Below are 17,174 nucleotides of genomic sequence, written 5' to 3' on the forward strand. Positions count from 1 at the left end.
AACAGGCGAGGCAGGAGAGGGGGAAGCTGGTGCAGGAGGCGAAAACCAATGGTCCAGCTTTCCCAAGAAGGTAGGAGAAGTCAAAAATCTTTGGTTGGAGGTTTCAACTCCTTCCCCTGCACAAACTGCTGCATCTTTAAGGAGTACGCGCAGGTCAAACACAGTCCTATGCTCAAGCAGGGAATATGTTTATGATGGCTGTTGCGAGAGAAACCTTCCCTTCGGAGAAGTTATCTCACAATGACATTGAACGTATTCAGATGGTCATCTTAATTAGGACAGTCCTGATTCTTTCTGGGGATCACACGCTGACAATGCAAAAGGTTTCTTAACAAAAATAGTATTAGGAAGGCTTTAGTCTTTTTATTGGTCATTGCTCCTTAAAGCAGCACCTTGCTTTAATGGGTCTCAATAAGGATTGAACTTTCTTGGGTTGCCTCTTTCTTGAAACTGTAACTCACATCATGTGTGATTCTGATGTGTTTTTTGCCTACAGGTTTGAACACCTTCATCGTCATTTGCTTGAACTGTAGCAGATTCATAACATTCCTATTAGGTGTTAGTTACATTTTGCTTCAGCTACTGTTCTGTTTTAAGACTTCTATTTGGGTACTAGTACAATAGACCTCTGGTCGCAGTGTTTGGTTCGGTTGAGCCCCCCCCCCCCTTCATTCATTTCATTTCATTTCAAACAAAAACTATGAAGTTCTAGCATGTACTCAATTTTGTTATTCTTAATTCAAATGAATATGTGGCGCTATGGCATGGTAATGAAAATTTTAATAATAGAAATAAGGTAAATGTAGCTGACCAGCAGCATCATTTTTTAATTTTAGTTTTTATTACATTATTACTAATCATATTTTGAAAGTGTTCATATGGAATATGGACTGACAGTAATTAGTAAATGAAAATATCATCTTTAAGGTGACATCTTGGTTTTATTCTGAGGCGGAAGGGTCACCAGCAGTAAAAAAAGTTGTTCTAAGAAGTTGGTAATATATTGATGTCATCATGGTCCCCTTCGTCCTGGATAAATATTTTGATTCCGTTGTTGCAACTGCCTTTGAGCAACCTAGCAGATGATTATCTGCGGTACACGAGGGTTGACTGTAATACATTTCCCTGAAGGTAACGTAATCTCTGTGGGAAAAGAAAACACTATTTTCATGAAATTTAAATGATTCAATGTGGTGGTTTGCAAAAAGTAGTTTTAATCATCATTTTTTCCCTTACATGAGACAAGGGAGTTATGGCAGGGGATTGACAAAATTTAAGTTTAGTTTACATATTGTCGCAACTACATAACAAATTCAATATCAGTTTAAAAAAGGTGGAAAATCTTCATAGAAACAAGAATCAATCACTCATTGAGTGCTTATTGCAAAATTAAATTAATAATTAGAGACAGGAATAATAGCATAAGACAATCAAGGGTAATGACAATCATTAAAAATGCATAACAAGATTTAAGGAACCAGACCTGGATCTGCACACCCGCAGTGCAAGTGGCACATCCTTAACGGGCCTGAAGGCCGAACAAACTGCGGGGGGGGGGGGGGGGAATTGAAAAAATATACACTGCTGGCCTCTGGGGAAGCACCCTACAGAGTTTGTTGCAGGGGGGAGGGCCAAAATTTATAGATCCGAGCCTGTAAGGAACACCAAACTACACTGACTCTCTTTATTTTAGCAAAGAGAACCAATTAAGATTATTTCTATAATGAGGTCCCAATTCAAAGACTAAAATAATGGTTGACATAAATATTACCACATGCGAGATTTATTAATTCAATTCTTCAGCAGTGGAATGACAACAAAATCAAAGGACACTTTTTCAAAATAATGCAAATTTTAAAAAGTATTTTCTTTGCATTTTATAACATTGCAAAATAGTTGTTAATACCATCAGATTGATTTTTATACTTAAGTAAATTTGTGCTTCTTGGAGCAAAGAGAAGAATGTCACAGTTTAGAAAATGATCCCATAAAAGTTTTGGTAGAAGGAAACATGTCGGGGTAAAAGGAAACATTATTTCATTCGCTAACAAACAGTCACCAAGTCAAACTGATCATTACTCAGCTGCTCAAGAGGCTATAGTATTGGGCACAATGCACAAAATTTTGTCTCAGTTCATCCAAAAGAGAAGGAAGGGTGTTAGGTTGGAAACGTAGAAATTGTTTCTCTTTACCCCAATTTTTCCTTGCTCCTTTCCTTTATTCACATTTCTTCCAGAAGATGTGTTAAAACAATGCAATTTACTTACCGGGGGTCCTTTTTCGCCGACACAAATGCATGGTTGGACAGTACATCCTTTGCAAGCCTGAAAGAAAAAAAAAATGAGAATCATACCATTCAATTTATTGATAAGTTTGCAAAAGTAAAATGAAGCCTAGTTCTAAATTGGATACATTTAACGACAGAAAATCATATAGAAGTTCACGCAAAGATGAATTGCATTTCGAATATTTTTCAGATCAATGTTCCCAGCTGTTTTTCAAGATGTTCACAAGAATGAAAAAACATAAAAATTAGGCATATAAATTCAAAAAAACACAAACCAAGTTATTAAATAAACATAAAATATTAAAATTAAAAGTAAACAAACCGGCGTGTCTTCTAAGTAGCAACATTGCAAAGGTGCATGATGGGAAGAGTTTAAATTTTAGTGCTGCCATCTAGCGTTATAAAGTGGAGTAGTTTTCGGTTAAAAAACTGTCATTGGAGATTAAACATGTCTCTTCCATGACCATGAAGAACCCCCGTAAGTAAGATCCCCCACCTAAAAAAATAACTGAAAAACACCTGTAAAAATACCCGCACATCCCCCTCAGGGCCGGCTCTAGTAGTTCTGCCGTCCTAGACGACATTGACAAGTCCCCCCCCCCCTTGAATAATAATAATTTATATATATGAAAATGGACGTTGGTAAATTTTGTGGGTGTGTTCCCTAAGATCTCAGAAACTACTCGGCAGATTTGGTTGAAACTCTCACCGTTTGTTCTTTTTGGTACTGGTAAGGTTTATAGATCAGTTCGAAAAAAATCCGATTGATAGTTCCTTTTTTATTCCAATTTAAGTTCCAATTTTCACATAAATGCACCCATTGGTGGTGAAAAAATATGTGCACATATTAACATTATGTGTCCATCGAAAGTGCTAATTTTTCTGCAGAAGATGGCATCTGTTAGAAAGTTCTATGTTGTGTAAAAAACGAATTATGAGCTTTTTAGTTACGTGTTCGAAGGCTTTTCATCAACTCAATTCAGTATTTAGTGTTTCAACTCGCCCTCTTTTCGCAACAACCCCTTTTTTCGCCCTCCCGTCGAACCTGTGCGCCTGTTTCTTTTTGCGCCTTCTCTCTTTTTTGCGTCTTTGAACAAGTGCGCTTCCGGGTTTTTTTTTTTTTTTTTTTTTTCTTTTTTTTTTTTTTTTTTTTTTTTTTTTTGCGTTTTCAAACTATGCGTCCTCTTTTTTCCGCCTTTGATCCTGAGCGAATCCGTTTTTTTTTTTTTTTCCCCCACTCTCAACCCCAAGCGCCTTTGTTGGTTTTTTTTTTTTTTTTTTTTCTTTCCGCCCTGGAATCTCTTTTTTTTTTTTTTTTTTCATTTGTGCCTTCGTACGTTTGCGCATTCGTTTTCTTCTCTTTGTGCCCTCCTCTCGAACCAGTGCGCATGTTTCTTTTTGCTCTCTCAAACCTGTGCGATTTTTTTTTATTTGGCCCTTTGAACTTGTGCGCCTTTGTGTCTTTTTTTGGGGGGGGAGGGTCCTTTGAGAGTCAAGGTTGGCGCCCTTTTAGGGAACCTAGTCCGGCCCTGGTAGAAAGATCCATTTTCGGGTCAAAAACGTAAATTTCGAGTAAAAAAAAGAACTATTCATCGAAATTTTTTCGAAAATGTCTGTAAACCTTCCCAGCACTAACCTAGATAAACTGAAAATTTTAACGAAATCGGTCCTGTAGTTTCTGAATTTACCCCGTACAAATACATTTGAATTTTGTGTTTTATTTATATAAAGAAGATGTTAATGCTAAATTATTGGCACACTTAATTTCATTCGTAATCTTCAGTGTGATCGTAACTTCAATAAATATACATAATCCGGGAAGGTTTGTGACTGAAGATCCGTGATGCGACTTATATGCAACATACGGTGCATCAAGATTTATTATTATATTTTAATTTATATTTATTTCATTCTAGTTATTTATTTATTTATATTTATTTTTAAGGTTTCTTTTTCTTTTTCTTTTCAATCTGAACTTTTTTTCGAACATGGGGCTCATAGAAGTGAAGCCGATTCTTGGATTTTAAATCGAAAACAAACTGTGAGGGGAAAAAATAGTTCGTTTTAATGATTTTTTTTTAAATATTTCGGGGGGGGGGAGAGAGTATCACTCTGAGGGTCCCTCCTTGCTACAAATGCTCATCTTTCTAAACTTTTCTTGTCTTTAGTCCCCCAGAAGAATGTTAACGAATAATATAATGCTCCCTCCCCCTCCAAATAAAAATATTGACTTAGAAAAAAATTGGGAGGAGGAGGAGGTTGATCTCCAGAACTCCAAAACGAGGTGGGTTATTGGTGGAAATGGTGGTTATATTTGCAGGTCTGGATCTATAAATTTTGAACTCCCTGCAACTAAATCTAGAGGGTCCTTCACCAGAGGCCAGCAGTGTATATTTGCAACATTAATAAGTCTTAGTACTAGTTTTTTCCTTTTTTTTCAGTTTCTTGGGCCTTCGGGTCCCTTAAGGCCGTACCACCCGCCCCCTATCATCCCGCACTGCGTGGTCTGCGGGTACGTAAATCCGGGCCTACATATTTGGATTCAGGGGTCATTTTAAAAAACGACATTTTATACAACGTTTTACAGAAACGACTGGTACAGTCGATATTGATAGTGTTGTTAAAGAATTTTCGTTGATGAAAAGTAGAAAATTAAAATTTTAGTTCGAAGAAGAAAAAATCTTTTCAAGCATAAAAAAAAAAGTATCGATCAGTACTTCCTGTTGAAGTAAGATTATATTTAGATTTTATTATCTGAAACATGATTTACATTTTGTTTCCGTTCTGTAAAATATTAAGCATGTCGTTTTGTGTGTGTATGTGTGTGTGTGCCTGCGTGGGGGGGGGGGGGGGCATATAGCAGGAAAATGTAAGAGGGGCGGCAAATTTGGTGCCTGCCCCGGGCGGCAGAAACCTACGCTACGCCGCTGCGTTTCGTCCTTAGAGTAAAGAAATTTACATAGAGAGGCCCCGTCTGTGGTAAAAAGGAGATGAAATTGAAGCCGGAATCATGAGATACAGCGGTGCAATAATGGGCGGGGTTATGATAACAATCAAATAAAGTAGCTGACGGATTGGTTTACGTTTTAATTCATCTTGTAATGCAATTTTCAAAACGTGCCACATAAACTTACAATAATATCTAAATTTAAATTAACTACCAATTGAGATTCAGTGATAGAATGTTTTGAATCAAAATGTATCTTAAGATACTTAACAAGAAGCTAAGGATCTTGGGATACAGCGGTGCAACTTCACTCGACGTTAAACGAAGAGGCCCTTTTCAGGGCCAAATTTTTAACCTCAGAAGAGCGTACTCGATCTGCAGCATCACTTCCAATACAAAGCGGAACCCTCTACCTAAATACAAATGTATAATACTATATATGTTTAGCCAATTTGGATTGGATTTTTTACTGTTGCGCTGGTTAGAGTTACCACAGTAAAGTTTCGGATTTCGCCAAATTTGCCGAAAATAATATTTTATTTAATGAACAATTCACGTGCCGCTAATAATTGCTCGCAGTGAACAATCACCAAACGCGATAATTCGCAGAAAAGGCAACCACTCAGCACTCCAATACGCGCTCCGATCCAAAGGGCAAACTCGAAGTGCGCACCGAGCAACCTTAAAACAGGGTTGGCAAAAGAGAAAAGTTATCGCCAAGCATGCACTGCGCTCTTTCCTCCCCCCGAATGTCGAGCGATCTCGATTTCACCGGGGTTGACATATCTCTCGCTTTATCAGTAAAAGTTTTGTTGGCGAAAAGAAATGAAACATAAGTGGAATTTATTTTTAGCTCGTTATCTTGCAATACATGCACATAGGATGTCGTCTTAATTTTGAAAAAAATAAACAAATAAATAAAATACATGCATGTATATTGTTTCTGTAAAAAATAATTAATTGACTTTTATTGCTCTTTTTCCCCATTTTCTTGATTTTGTTCATTTATTTTGACATTTTTTGAAAAATTTAGGAATTTGCAACACTGATGCGTTTTCTTTAACAATTAACAAATTGTATCTCAAGATCAAATTATGTATGGGGGGGGGTCTGTTCCCTGGACCCTCGAATACCCAGGGCACAAAAGTGACACATTTTGAAAATTAAAAAAAAAAAGTATTCTAATCATTCATTAAAATCTAAATTTAATGCTATTTTTTGCCACAAAATTCGCAAAGTGTCTGGTGACGTATAAACGGTATCAGCAGTGACACACTATTAAAATTTCGTAGTCTAGGAAAAGACTGTTTGTACTTTAACTATACACCATTAATTTAGACTTAAAAAAAAAAAAAAAAAACACACAGTAAATGCGCATATTTCAGTATTTGCGAATAAATCAGTAAAAAGTAGCATTACGTACAACCTTGGTTTTCTCCTAAGCTGATCCCCCCCCCCTGTCAATTTTGTTTTCGGAAAGCGATATAAGTAAAAGTATGAATGTTTGTGTGCATAACATATAACATTTTTTTCCCCTTGATCTTCACAATATTGAAGGAACATGAAGTTACTAATCCAGTTCTGAATAATAGAGCAAGGGACAAGCAAGTTGAACTAGAAACAATTATGATGGACCAGGTGGTGCATCTAATTCCCCCAATTCTTGTATGTACATTAGGGTGGTCCAAAATTTCGAAGGTGAAATTTTTTTGAGTCCTACCCTCCCATTTTCTTCCAATGTATTAAAAAATAAATCAGACAAAATCTGAAAACATTTCGATAATATTCAGAGGTAGCTCAACCCAGATAAAGTTTTCATCATTGCTGAACAGAACGCGTATGACACACGACCATTGACCTCACTAAGGTAAAATAAAATTGTTATTTTTATTAACAAGAAAACAATTGCTTTATAAAATTGCTATTTTATATAGATACTTAACAATAGCCATTATGAAAATACTTTTGTAAATACAGTAATAATAACTAAGTAATACAGTACTAATAAATAAGTAAATACATAAAATCTATTCCTTTAACCGTCGTGATCGAATAAATTTTCAACTTGTTGTTGCTTATGTATGTATTCTTCATTGTTTGGGTTTTTGATTTCACCACTGTTGGAATGGCAGTTTGCACTTATTTTTGAAATGCATATGGCTCTTTACTTTAAAATAACTGAGCATGGCAAATACATCAATTAGATCAAAATCAGAGGTTTATCTTAGTTCAACCATAAGTGAGCTGACAGGAAGTAAACTACCTTCAATTTGTATGGCATTGGATATGTTTCTTCATAACCATATTGAATTAAAGAAAACCGTAAGAGAATCTTCAAGAAATGCAGTAGAAGAAATAACAAAATTTTGACAGAAAGCCAGAATACCTGTACAAAGACCTCAAAACTGTCAGCCCAAGTTAGAAAAACTTTATTAACAATGGAAGTTATTGGGGAAAAAAAACAGAAGTACAATGACACAAAAAAGTAAAGAAGGTGAGCTTTGCAGGACTGGGGCCTAACTGACAAAGTTTCTGCAATGCGACTCAACAAGTCTCAATACCGGGGAAAGCAAGGGTACCCGTGTTTTACTCGAGCAAAAACTAAAGAAAAGGTCACTATATTTTCCATGTCAACATCACATTATGGAATTAATTATTGGTGCAGTGTTTAATAAATGTTTGGGTTTTTCTTCTGCACCAAACGTGCCTCTTTTTAAACGATTCCAGGCGTACTAGGAATTCATAGACAAATACATCATAGGCATCAACAATAAGGACATTTTAGCACAAGTGACAGATGTAAAGGATGATACAATAGTATTTGCTGAAAGATGACAACATGACACGCAAGCGAGAGATGATTATCGAGAATGTCTTGAACTATGCTTAATATTTCTCGGTAAAGCTCTTCCACATGGTATCAAATTTGTAGCACCTGGGGCTATACATCATGCTAGATGGGTGTCCAAAATTTTGTATTGTTTCAAAGTATCGATGTTTAGCTGTCAATTTACCATCACGTCAATAGAAGAAAAGGGATTGCAAAAAATATGCATATTTGTTGTACGTGTGTATTTAAAGGCTTGGATGACTGCTTCTATGCCTCAAAATGCACCGTATAACGATTTTAATGAAATCTTTATTAAAAATGAAATCTTTATATTGAAAGATTGATGAAGACATAAGCAAAACTGCAACGCAGAAATTTGCCAATCACCTGTGGTATTTGTCAGAAGAGCTCGTGGCATTAGCCCTTTTTGCCAATTAAGTGCCACACTGCATAAAAAGAAAGATGGTGAAGGCAATGAATGAAATAAACGGGAAAAATAATGTGGTGAAACGCCCTAAGATTTTGCTAAAACATTTTATGGATATGAAAATTGAAGAACTTGTGACAAAGGTTCAATTTCATTTTTTCAAAGCATGGGTTTACCTGATACCTTTATTCACGTAGATCCAGAAATCTGGGAGCTTCAGGAGGATTTTAAGAAAGCAAAAAGGATTATCCAAGGAATTTCAGTGGTTAATGATAATGCTGAAAGGGGCCCGTATAAAAGAGTTTAATGGAAAAATGACACGCAATGAAGAACAATTCCAATTCTTGTTGCAAGTTGTCGCAGAACATTGACGAGCTTATCCCGGATGTAAAAAGCAGAGTTTGCAATGTGTACTAAGGAAAGCCATATACATAACTGTTGAAATATTATTATTATGTAACTATTTTTAACTTACAAAATTCTGGCAATTTTAATTAAATAAATTATATACTTTTCCTAGCGCCAATTTTATTTCTATCTGCATTTATGGCATAAAATGGTAAAACGTGGAACTTTGAGGCTGTTGAGCTACCTATAAATGTCAAAATTATGAGCTCAAACTTCACAATAATTATTTTGTACTCAGATGGAACCAAATAAGGGGGTAGGACCAATAAAAATCAGGATTTTTTTTAAAAGGGCCTTTTTTGGACCACCCTAATGTACATTCATTCTTTAAAAGATTTTTCGAGTAGGAAAAAGGTTTGTGCTCGAAAACTATACGTTGCTTCCTGGAAATATTTTTACAAAGAGCTTCATGCATTTTCATCTGTCTTTTAGAAGCATTCCAGCTTAATCTCTAAGTAATACTACTGAATAAAGCTATCTCCCCCTTGGTGGTATTGATAATGCCCCATGCCCCCACTTACAAAAGAAGCACTCTTTCACAAGTCTTAAGAATATTTTTGAATGACATTTAAGAAGATAAGGTTAGTCTGTTAACAACTGAAAATGTGAAAGTATAGGTGACTTTTCTGACCTTTAAATATTTAGAGGTCACAGGTACGATCACTAGTACACTAAAACCACGGCAAATATCATTATCAGTGTCAAGAAAAACAGATGTATTTTTTTTATTGTTTTATTTATTTTTTTGTTTAATTTGAGCTTAAAACCTTTCTATCCCCCCCCCCTTCAGCTTCAGCCGTCCTGAAGACACAACAGCGCCCGAGCGAAAATTACATGCCGTCCGCTACCAAAAAAAAAAAATGCTTTATGCAAAATATTTAGACAATATATAATTAACCATTGAGTGCTGTTCAACTTAGTTTTTAGCCTACTTTCCCAGTAAAAGTTGAAAATAAGAAAAAAGACATGAAAGAAGGCTGGCTTATTTGCATCTGAAAAATATTGCGAAAAACAAAAAAAAAATCAAAAATAAATAAGATAATTAAATAAATATTAAAAATTAAAAATTGAAAAGTAGGGTTCTGAGATGGGGGGAAATATCTGCGGTCTGTCCGCCCCCCCCCCTAATAACTTTTGAAGGAATCTGTCTCCCCTAATAACTTTTGAGGGAGTAGTCCGATTCAAACAAACAGATCTCGGCGAGGACACCTCTTTCCTATGTTTCATTTTGTGATTTGAAGTTTTTCGTTCAATTTTAAACAGTTCAAAAAAAAATTAACATTAGCGCCTACGGGGAATTTCAAAGTAAATATAAATTCCGAACTTAGAGGCAAATTTGCTTCAAACAAACTTCGCAGGAAAAAGTTTTTGAGGATCATGTATATAAAATATCTTTTTGATTTGAACAATTTTCCTTTCAATTTTGAACAGTTCAAATCCTTTTTCATTAGCGCCTGCAGCGAAACTAAAAGTTAATATAAATTCCAAACTTAATTGCGGATTTGCTTCAAACAAATTTTGTTGGAAATAGATCTTGATGAACTACTCCCGACTCCGACTCCTAGAATTTTAGGGCAGTCGACTCCGAATCCGACTCCTACACTCGAAAATTAGTCGAGCTCTGACTCCACGACTCCAACTCCGTGACTTTGGCAAAAATTTCTATACGGAGGGAAAATGACTGACTCCTAATTTCGGAAATTTAAAGTCTTCCTCATCGCCTCTTACTCCTTTATCAAAAAAAAAAAGTCAGACTCCACAAACAATGGCAGAGTTGCGGACTTTAAGGGAGAATGACCGATTCCGAGTCTTTGAATTGAAAACCTTCGACTGCCGAATCTGACTCTTTTACCCCAAAATGAGATTGACTCCGACTCCGCAGCCATGGTTTTTACTCTGAAATAATTATTATCGGTATGATTTGTTTTCATTTTCACGCGAAAGTTAAAACGTGCTTGGTGGAGAAATTCGGAGTCCTTTATGTTTCTACATAAAAATATGCACAGACGATTTATTTATTTATTTATTGATTTTTTTTGATAATGCAAATTATTTCTTTAAGCTGTCATTTTGTTGTTTTTATTTATTTATTTATTTTAAAAGTACATTTACTCATTTGTTTAAAAAAAATTTTGGTAACAGGAGAAAAACAAACGATTTTTCTTTTTTTTTTTTTTTTTTTTTTGTTTGACATAATATATTTATTTTAATGTCGGCGTAATAATGCCGTTTTTATGTATTTATATGCATTAACGACAAAAAGAGTAAAAATGTGCGATTGCATATGCATATGCATTAACATATTATCCGTATTTCTAGTTTCGAATTATGACGAAGTAAAAAATAAAACAAAAAAAAATAAAAACGAATATTACAGATGTAGGTTTATGTGTCTAATCTTTTATTGTAGGTAACAATAATGTGTGATTAATTAAAATTTACTCATACAAATAGGGAAAATTTCCAAGTACACCATTGTGTTACTTAATTCCCGTTGCTCACGGTAATGGCAATTTTGCATATAATACGTGCATTTTTCTTCGGAGCATTGTCGTATATTGTAATAATTAGTACCAGATTTTGCTTACTATCAGTACATAATTGGTATCTTAAGTTTAGTTTACAATAATTTGTAAGAGAATGACGAGTACCAGTTATTGTAGTCATTGTCAGGTAAATAATGTTTTGAATATTTGTTTTTCAATCTTTAACGATGTATGTTTATAGAAGAAGACTTTCTTTGTTTTAGAAAATGTCGTACGCAATAGTTATTATTAATAATCCTGACACATATATTCTTTTAGCTTCTATTATCATAAAATTGTTGAAACGAACATTTGTTACATTTTCTTATTCAAAAATGATATGTATGCTTTGTAGTGTCATATCAGTTTTATCTTCCTTTATTTTTTATCTTAATTTACAATTTCATTGATCGTTCTCCGGAAAACAAGAACACCATTAGAATCATTCGTTTTTTTCAGCAATTCTAGAATATAAGTGTAGGCATCAATTTAATTTTAAATTTATGACTTTTATCCTTGGAAGTAAAACAAATAAGAAAAACGTAATACACTCCTACGAGATTTTGTCTTTAAAATAGCTCTTTTTTCGAACTGTCTCGCCAAAGTATTTAAATTTAAAAGTAATTTATAAATAAACATAAACAAACATTCTTTTATACTTTAAAGTAGCAAAATTAATTAAACGAGTTTTAAAAATATTGTATTTTGGCTGAACTAATTCTCAATCATATATTGGCAATTTTTTCTTTGTCCAAGTCATTCTGTTAAGAAATCCTCGCCAAAATGGAAAGGGTTACAAAAACGTTCCATGTAGATTTAAGCTTCGACGGGGGGAAACCAATTTTCTGCTTCGCTGATCTTGGTTAGGGAAGAGCTTCCTCCCCACTTTCTCCCCCACTGGTGCGCATCTCAGGTGAGCCCGATCCAAAATGGCTAATCTTAAGTTGATGCGTCGGCTCGTATATATAGGGGCCTTAGTTTCGTCTGACTGTTCGAGGCTTTTCTAAAACTAAATTTTAAAGAAACGTTTTTTCCACAATATTGGCAAATGGATTTGGCTGATTATTTTCGATTTAAACGGGAATTTAATAAAGTTAATTTTTTTTTTTTTTTTAATATTATTATTTGTATTGATTGGACACTTTCTCATGAAATCTCGACTAACTTTTTTGCAGAAAGTGACATTTGGCAGTTTTTTCAACTGTCGCTGTTTTTGGAGCGAAAGACTTCGTAACAATGTATCTCAGCTTTCACCATGTAAACAAAATATCGCCATTAAAATAATCTTTAAAAAAAATTTAATATGTAAAATAATCCATCAACTAAATTAGGAAAATCCATAAACAGCACAAAACTTCTATTAATTTTTCTTTTTGCACAATTTCAAACAATCGCCAAATTTTACTACTTATTTTGGAAACACTTCGGATAAAACTGTTTAGCGCCCTTTTATGGTGACCAAAAATATCTCAGCATTGGGCGACAATATCTCTTTAACGAAAAGTAGTACCATACCGTTTTACAAAGTAAGGAGGGGGAGCATTATCCAAGGTATCCCAAAACGATTCCCGCAAATCCGGTAACATTTTAAATCGCACCAAGAACCCACAATAGTTGAAATTTCCCAAAATAACTAAAGCAAGTATAAATCTGCCCATAAAATCTGCCCTAGGCGGCCGCCTAGGTTGCCTACCCCAGGAGCTGGGCTTGACACCCCTAAAAGTTTCAATGGTGCTGTCCACGAAATGACGCCTACACACACACGCGCGTACATACACAGCACTGCATACACAACACGCACACACATGCATACATACACTCACACATACACGCACCCACACACATGCGCCTACACAAACACACACGCGCATACATACACACACACGCTCGTGATTGCGAAAAGCATAATTTGAATTCAAGATGCCAAAAATTCAAATTAATATATATATATATACATATATGTATGTATATATATATATATATATATATATATATATATATATATATATATATATATATATATATATATATATATATATATATATATATATATATATATATATATATATATATATATATATATATATATATATATATATATATATATATATATTGCTTATTCTATCAATTTCAATGACTAAAAGTAGTACTTTTGACTGAAGGAAACAATTCCATTCGAACGACATCAGACATCAGAAAAGTTTACTCAGCCGTGCATCTTTAGCGTCAAAAAAAAAAAAAAAAAACCTTTCGTAATTTGCGTGATGATATTTTGCATATGTCATCAACCCAAATCCAAAAATAATTCACTCTCTTGATATCCCTTTCAGCGGCGGTAAAATCTAACCTTCAATTTCTTTCAATGGAAAAGATAAGTAACAAATCACCGCTGACACTTCTTTTCATAAATAAAACAATCTGTCTCCAAACTAATTCGGAATTTGACCACAAAACTTTGCTATCTTAACAATCGTTCCGCATTAAACAGAACCCAAAATCAGGGGGCGTGCGAATTTTCGATTCATTAGCTTTGTTAAGGATCCGTCATCAAACTCGATTACTCGAAAATGAAAGAAATACACTTTTTTTCGCCAAGAGAGGAGAAAAAATAAATTTTCCAGCTGACTCATATTTAATGAGGTTAGTTAGGAAACTTGTTTACTACCATCTTTTGCTGAAATTGATAAACGTCTTCAGTTGGTGCTGACATGTCAAGAGAACAAACAGCATCCACCACTTCCGCTCGAGATTAATTCATCCATAAGTTTCCCCGACTCCTAGCAGGACTTTTTATTTTTCGGTGTTTATTCTCATAACTGAAAGGATGGTGTGGGTTGTCTTCCGAGAATTGAAATATCAGATTTGGGCAATCAGTGTTTGTTTTCATTCCTACATCAGATCTTAATTTCTAGTAAAAGAAGTGCGGGAGCTCGGGAGCCCTAAATTCTCAGAATTTATACAACCCAAATTCAAAATAATAGAATACTTCTCACTTATTGGAAAAAAGTTTATTCTAACTAAATATAAGTGCAAATTAGGTATTTAAATAAACGTGCCACATTTCTTAGACCTTAAAGTGTGCATTTCATTTCAAATATACTCAATTAAAAATAATCTTTGACAGAATAATCCAAAAGTTTATAGTGATGAAGGTTTACATAGAGTCAAAAAATTAGAACATTCAAATTAAAGGGGGGGGGGGGGCACTTTCAAAAGAAACAATATCAATTCTGGATTGATGGATTCTGGAACGATCAATTCTGAATCAATAGTGGAATGCTTCATTTTTTGCTAGATTCTATGCTTTAATCTTTACACGCACGGATTCTACCGCCTATTTGCATTGATCGTTTCTGACAGTTTCCATGAATGCGGATACGAGCTCAAGTTTGGTGGCGGGCACCAGGTCTTGAACCGCTTTCTTTAGATTTGACGGTACCACAAATTCTTGATCGTATTAAGATTGGTAGACAGTGGCGGCGCTAGGCGGCGGCGACTGCAGACGGCCTCGCGCACAGGGCCTCGCAAAATTCTCAGAAGTGAATTTTCAAAAGTTTCAAGAAATTTCCATGTTTTCAATTGAAGATCTTATTAAATGCAACAGACATAAAAGTAATCAAAATAGTGCGTGCAGCGGAGACTGCACAGAGCCAGCCTTAGCAAATGCTGGGCCCAATTCTGTCGGGGCCTGACTTTAAAATATTCTTTAGTTACAGCTTATTGATCAGCTAACTCTATTCCCCCCACTTTCGTCCTATTTCTTTTCGTTTTCTCTTGTTTCCTAAGTTCGTCTAAAAACAAGAAAATATTCAAAATGCTGTTCCTCCGAACACACAACCCTACAAGCACACCGAAAGCATTATGGAGCATCTGAAATTTCGTTTCGAGATCTTAAATTTCGCGAAATTTCCAGCTTAAGGCCCCCAAATACTGAACAACATCGAAAATCTCTTAAAATTGTGTTTTTGCAGCTTGAATTTAAAAAATTACCGAGCCTAATATTACAAAATATTTCCTTACAATCGCATTTTTAAGGCTTGAATTTCAGAAAATATTCGGGCAAGGGTCCCCAGACCGCCTTTCTTTTATATCATTAGCAATTAGGTTTTTTAAACTACATTAACAAAAAGTTTAAGTGGACTGGCTCCTGAATATATTAAAATATTGCTTCAGTTTTTAAGACCATAATTTTCAAAATTTTTCGAGGGAAGAGCTCCCTTCCTTCCTGTAAAATCTTCAAAGTTTGTTTAAAATTCTGTTTTTGCATAGGGTTAGCACAAAGCAACATGATATCCAAAATTAAATTATTCGAGCCATCAATTTGTCGACCACACCAATTTCTGAATGGAGTTATTTCCTTCTATCAAAAGTACTACTTTTAGTTACTGAAATGGATAGAATAAGAAGAAAAAAAATGTTGAGTCAGAAAAAACTTTTATTTTCTCAACAGTTGTTTATTTAAAACTTTTTTGAATGTCCGATTTTAGAAATAAGGCGTGGTGTTTATGACGTTATAAGTGATGTACTTTGGCGAGCTAAATATTTACGGTTTGCTCTCAACCGTGTTTTCAGATTATGATAATTTGCGCTGTGCGCTAATGGCATCAATGAGTGGCATTTTATCGCTTTTGATGCCAAAAAATTAATTTCAATCTGCACACCGTTTAAAATAGCTGTTAAAAATATTAAATTCATTCAAATTATTTAAAAAATTGCTAAAACCTTTGTTTTTAAACACCTTCTTTCAGTAAAAAATACTTTGAAAATTTCGGAAACGACCCCATTACCGAAATATCCCTTTTCATCCATTTAGTTTGAGATTAACAGATAAAAAGCAAAATTGGAATAAATTATTATTGTGGTATTGTGTGTCCGTATCAAAATTGTATGTTTTCAGATATGCAGTAAGCATGAGTACGAGTACAAATAAAAATGTTGAAAATAGTTAAATTCATACAAGTTTTCTCAAATATTCATTTATGAATATGGTCGAATTTCGACCACTGGCGAACACTAGTGTATATAATTTCCCGATTCCACCAGCTCTCATGCACACACAAACCAAAAAGGATGTGTCAAATTGTAGAGACCGTCTTACACAAGATTTCTATTACTCTTTTCTCTTTAAACGTTCAACCAGAACACCTTTTTTTTTGTTCACAGATAATTCAAAAAAAAAAAAAAATCATCACTGAATATAATACTTTTCCATCCTTGTGCCCCTGTATGAGCTTCTTTTTGCTCCAGGAGAGTCGTGCACGTTTCTGTTTCATGTTTATCTTTGGTCTTACTTCGTAGATCCGCAATTAAAACTGTAGTTTATACATTCGTTGTAGTTGGAGTTGACAAGATAACTATACATTTTTTCTAACTCTTATGGACGTAAGAAGCATTTTTCAGCGATTATTTTAGACGATTTATTTTAATTTGGATTCATCTCTGCCAGGTGTTACAATTTTTCTACCTCGTTTACTTCGGTTGCTTTTTAGTTGGTTAGTCCTACATTTCTTTAAAATCTTACATACCATAGATTGTAAAACGTTCATTTGAATTGAGTTGGATAATTTTTTTCTAACTTTAAGAAACCAAATGAAACTGAATGTGAAAGAAAATTTTAAATATATATTTATGGCAATATAGGTCAAGAGTACACTTTTTAAGTACTCGCGTGTAATGCTAAACGAGATACAGGACGTCTGAAAAGTCCTTGACACATTTAAAAAAAATCATAGAAAAGCAAAAAATTGTCG

The 17,174-nt window shown here is 34.4% G+C and overlaps 1 protein-coding gene across 1 annotated transcript in view; it reads right to left on the reverse strand.

Moving 5' to 3' along the window:
- LOC129216967 (collagen alpha-2(IV) chain-like) overlaps window positions 1-17,174 on the reverse strand; it is a 242,234-nt gene that overhangs the window by 182,675 nt on the left and 42,385 nt on the right. Inside the window, exon 2 of the mRNA XM_054851193.1 lies at window positions 2,268-2,324. Within this exon, the coding sequence (XP_054707168.1) occupies window positions 2,268-2,324 (57 nt within the window). The remainder of the gene's footprint in view (window positions 1-2,267; window positions 2,325-17,174) is intronic.

This window comes from Uloborus diversus, chromosome 1 (genome assembly GCF_026930045.1).
Source record: "Uloborus diversus isolate 005 chromosome 1, Udiv.v.3.1, whole genome shotgun sequence".
Classification (NCBI taxonomy): Eukaryota; Metazoa; Arthropoda; class Arachnida; order Araneae; family Uloboridae; genus Uloborus; species Uloborus diversus.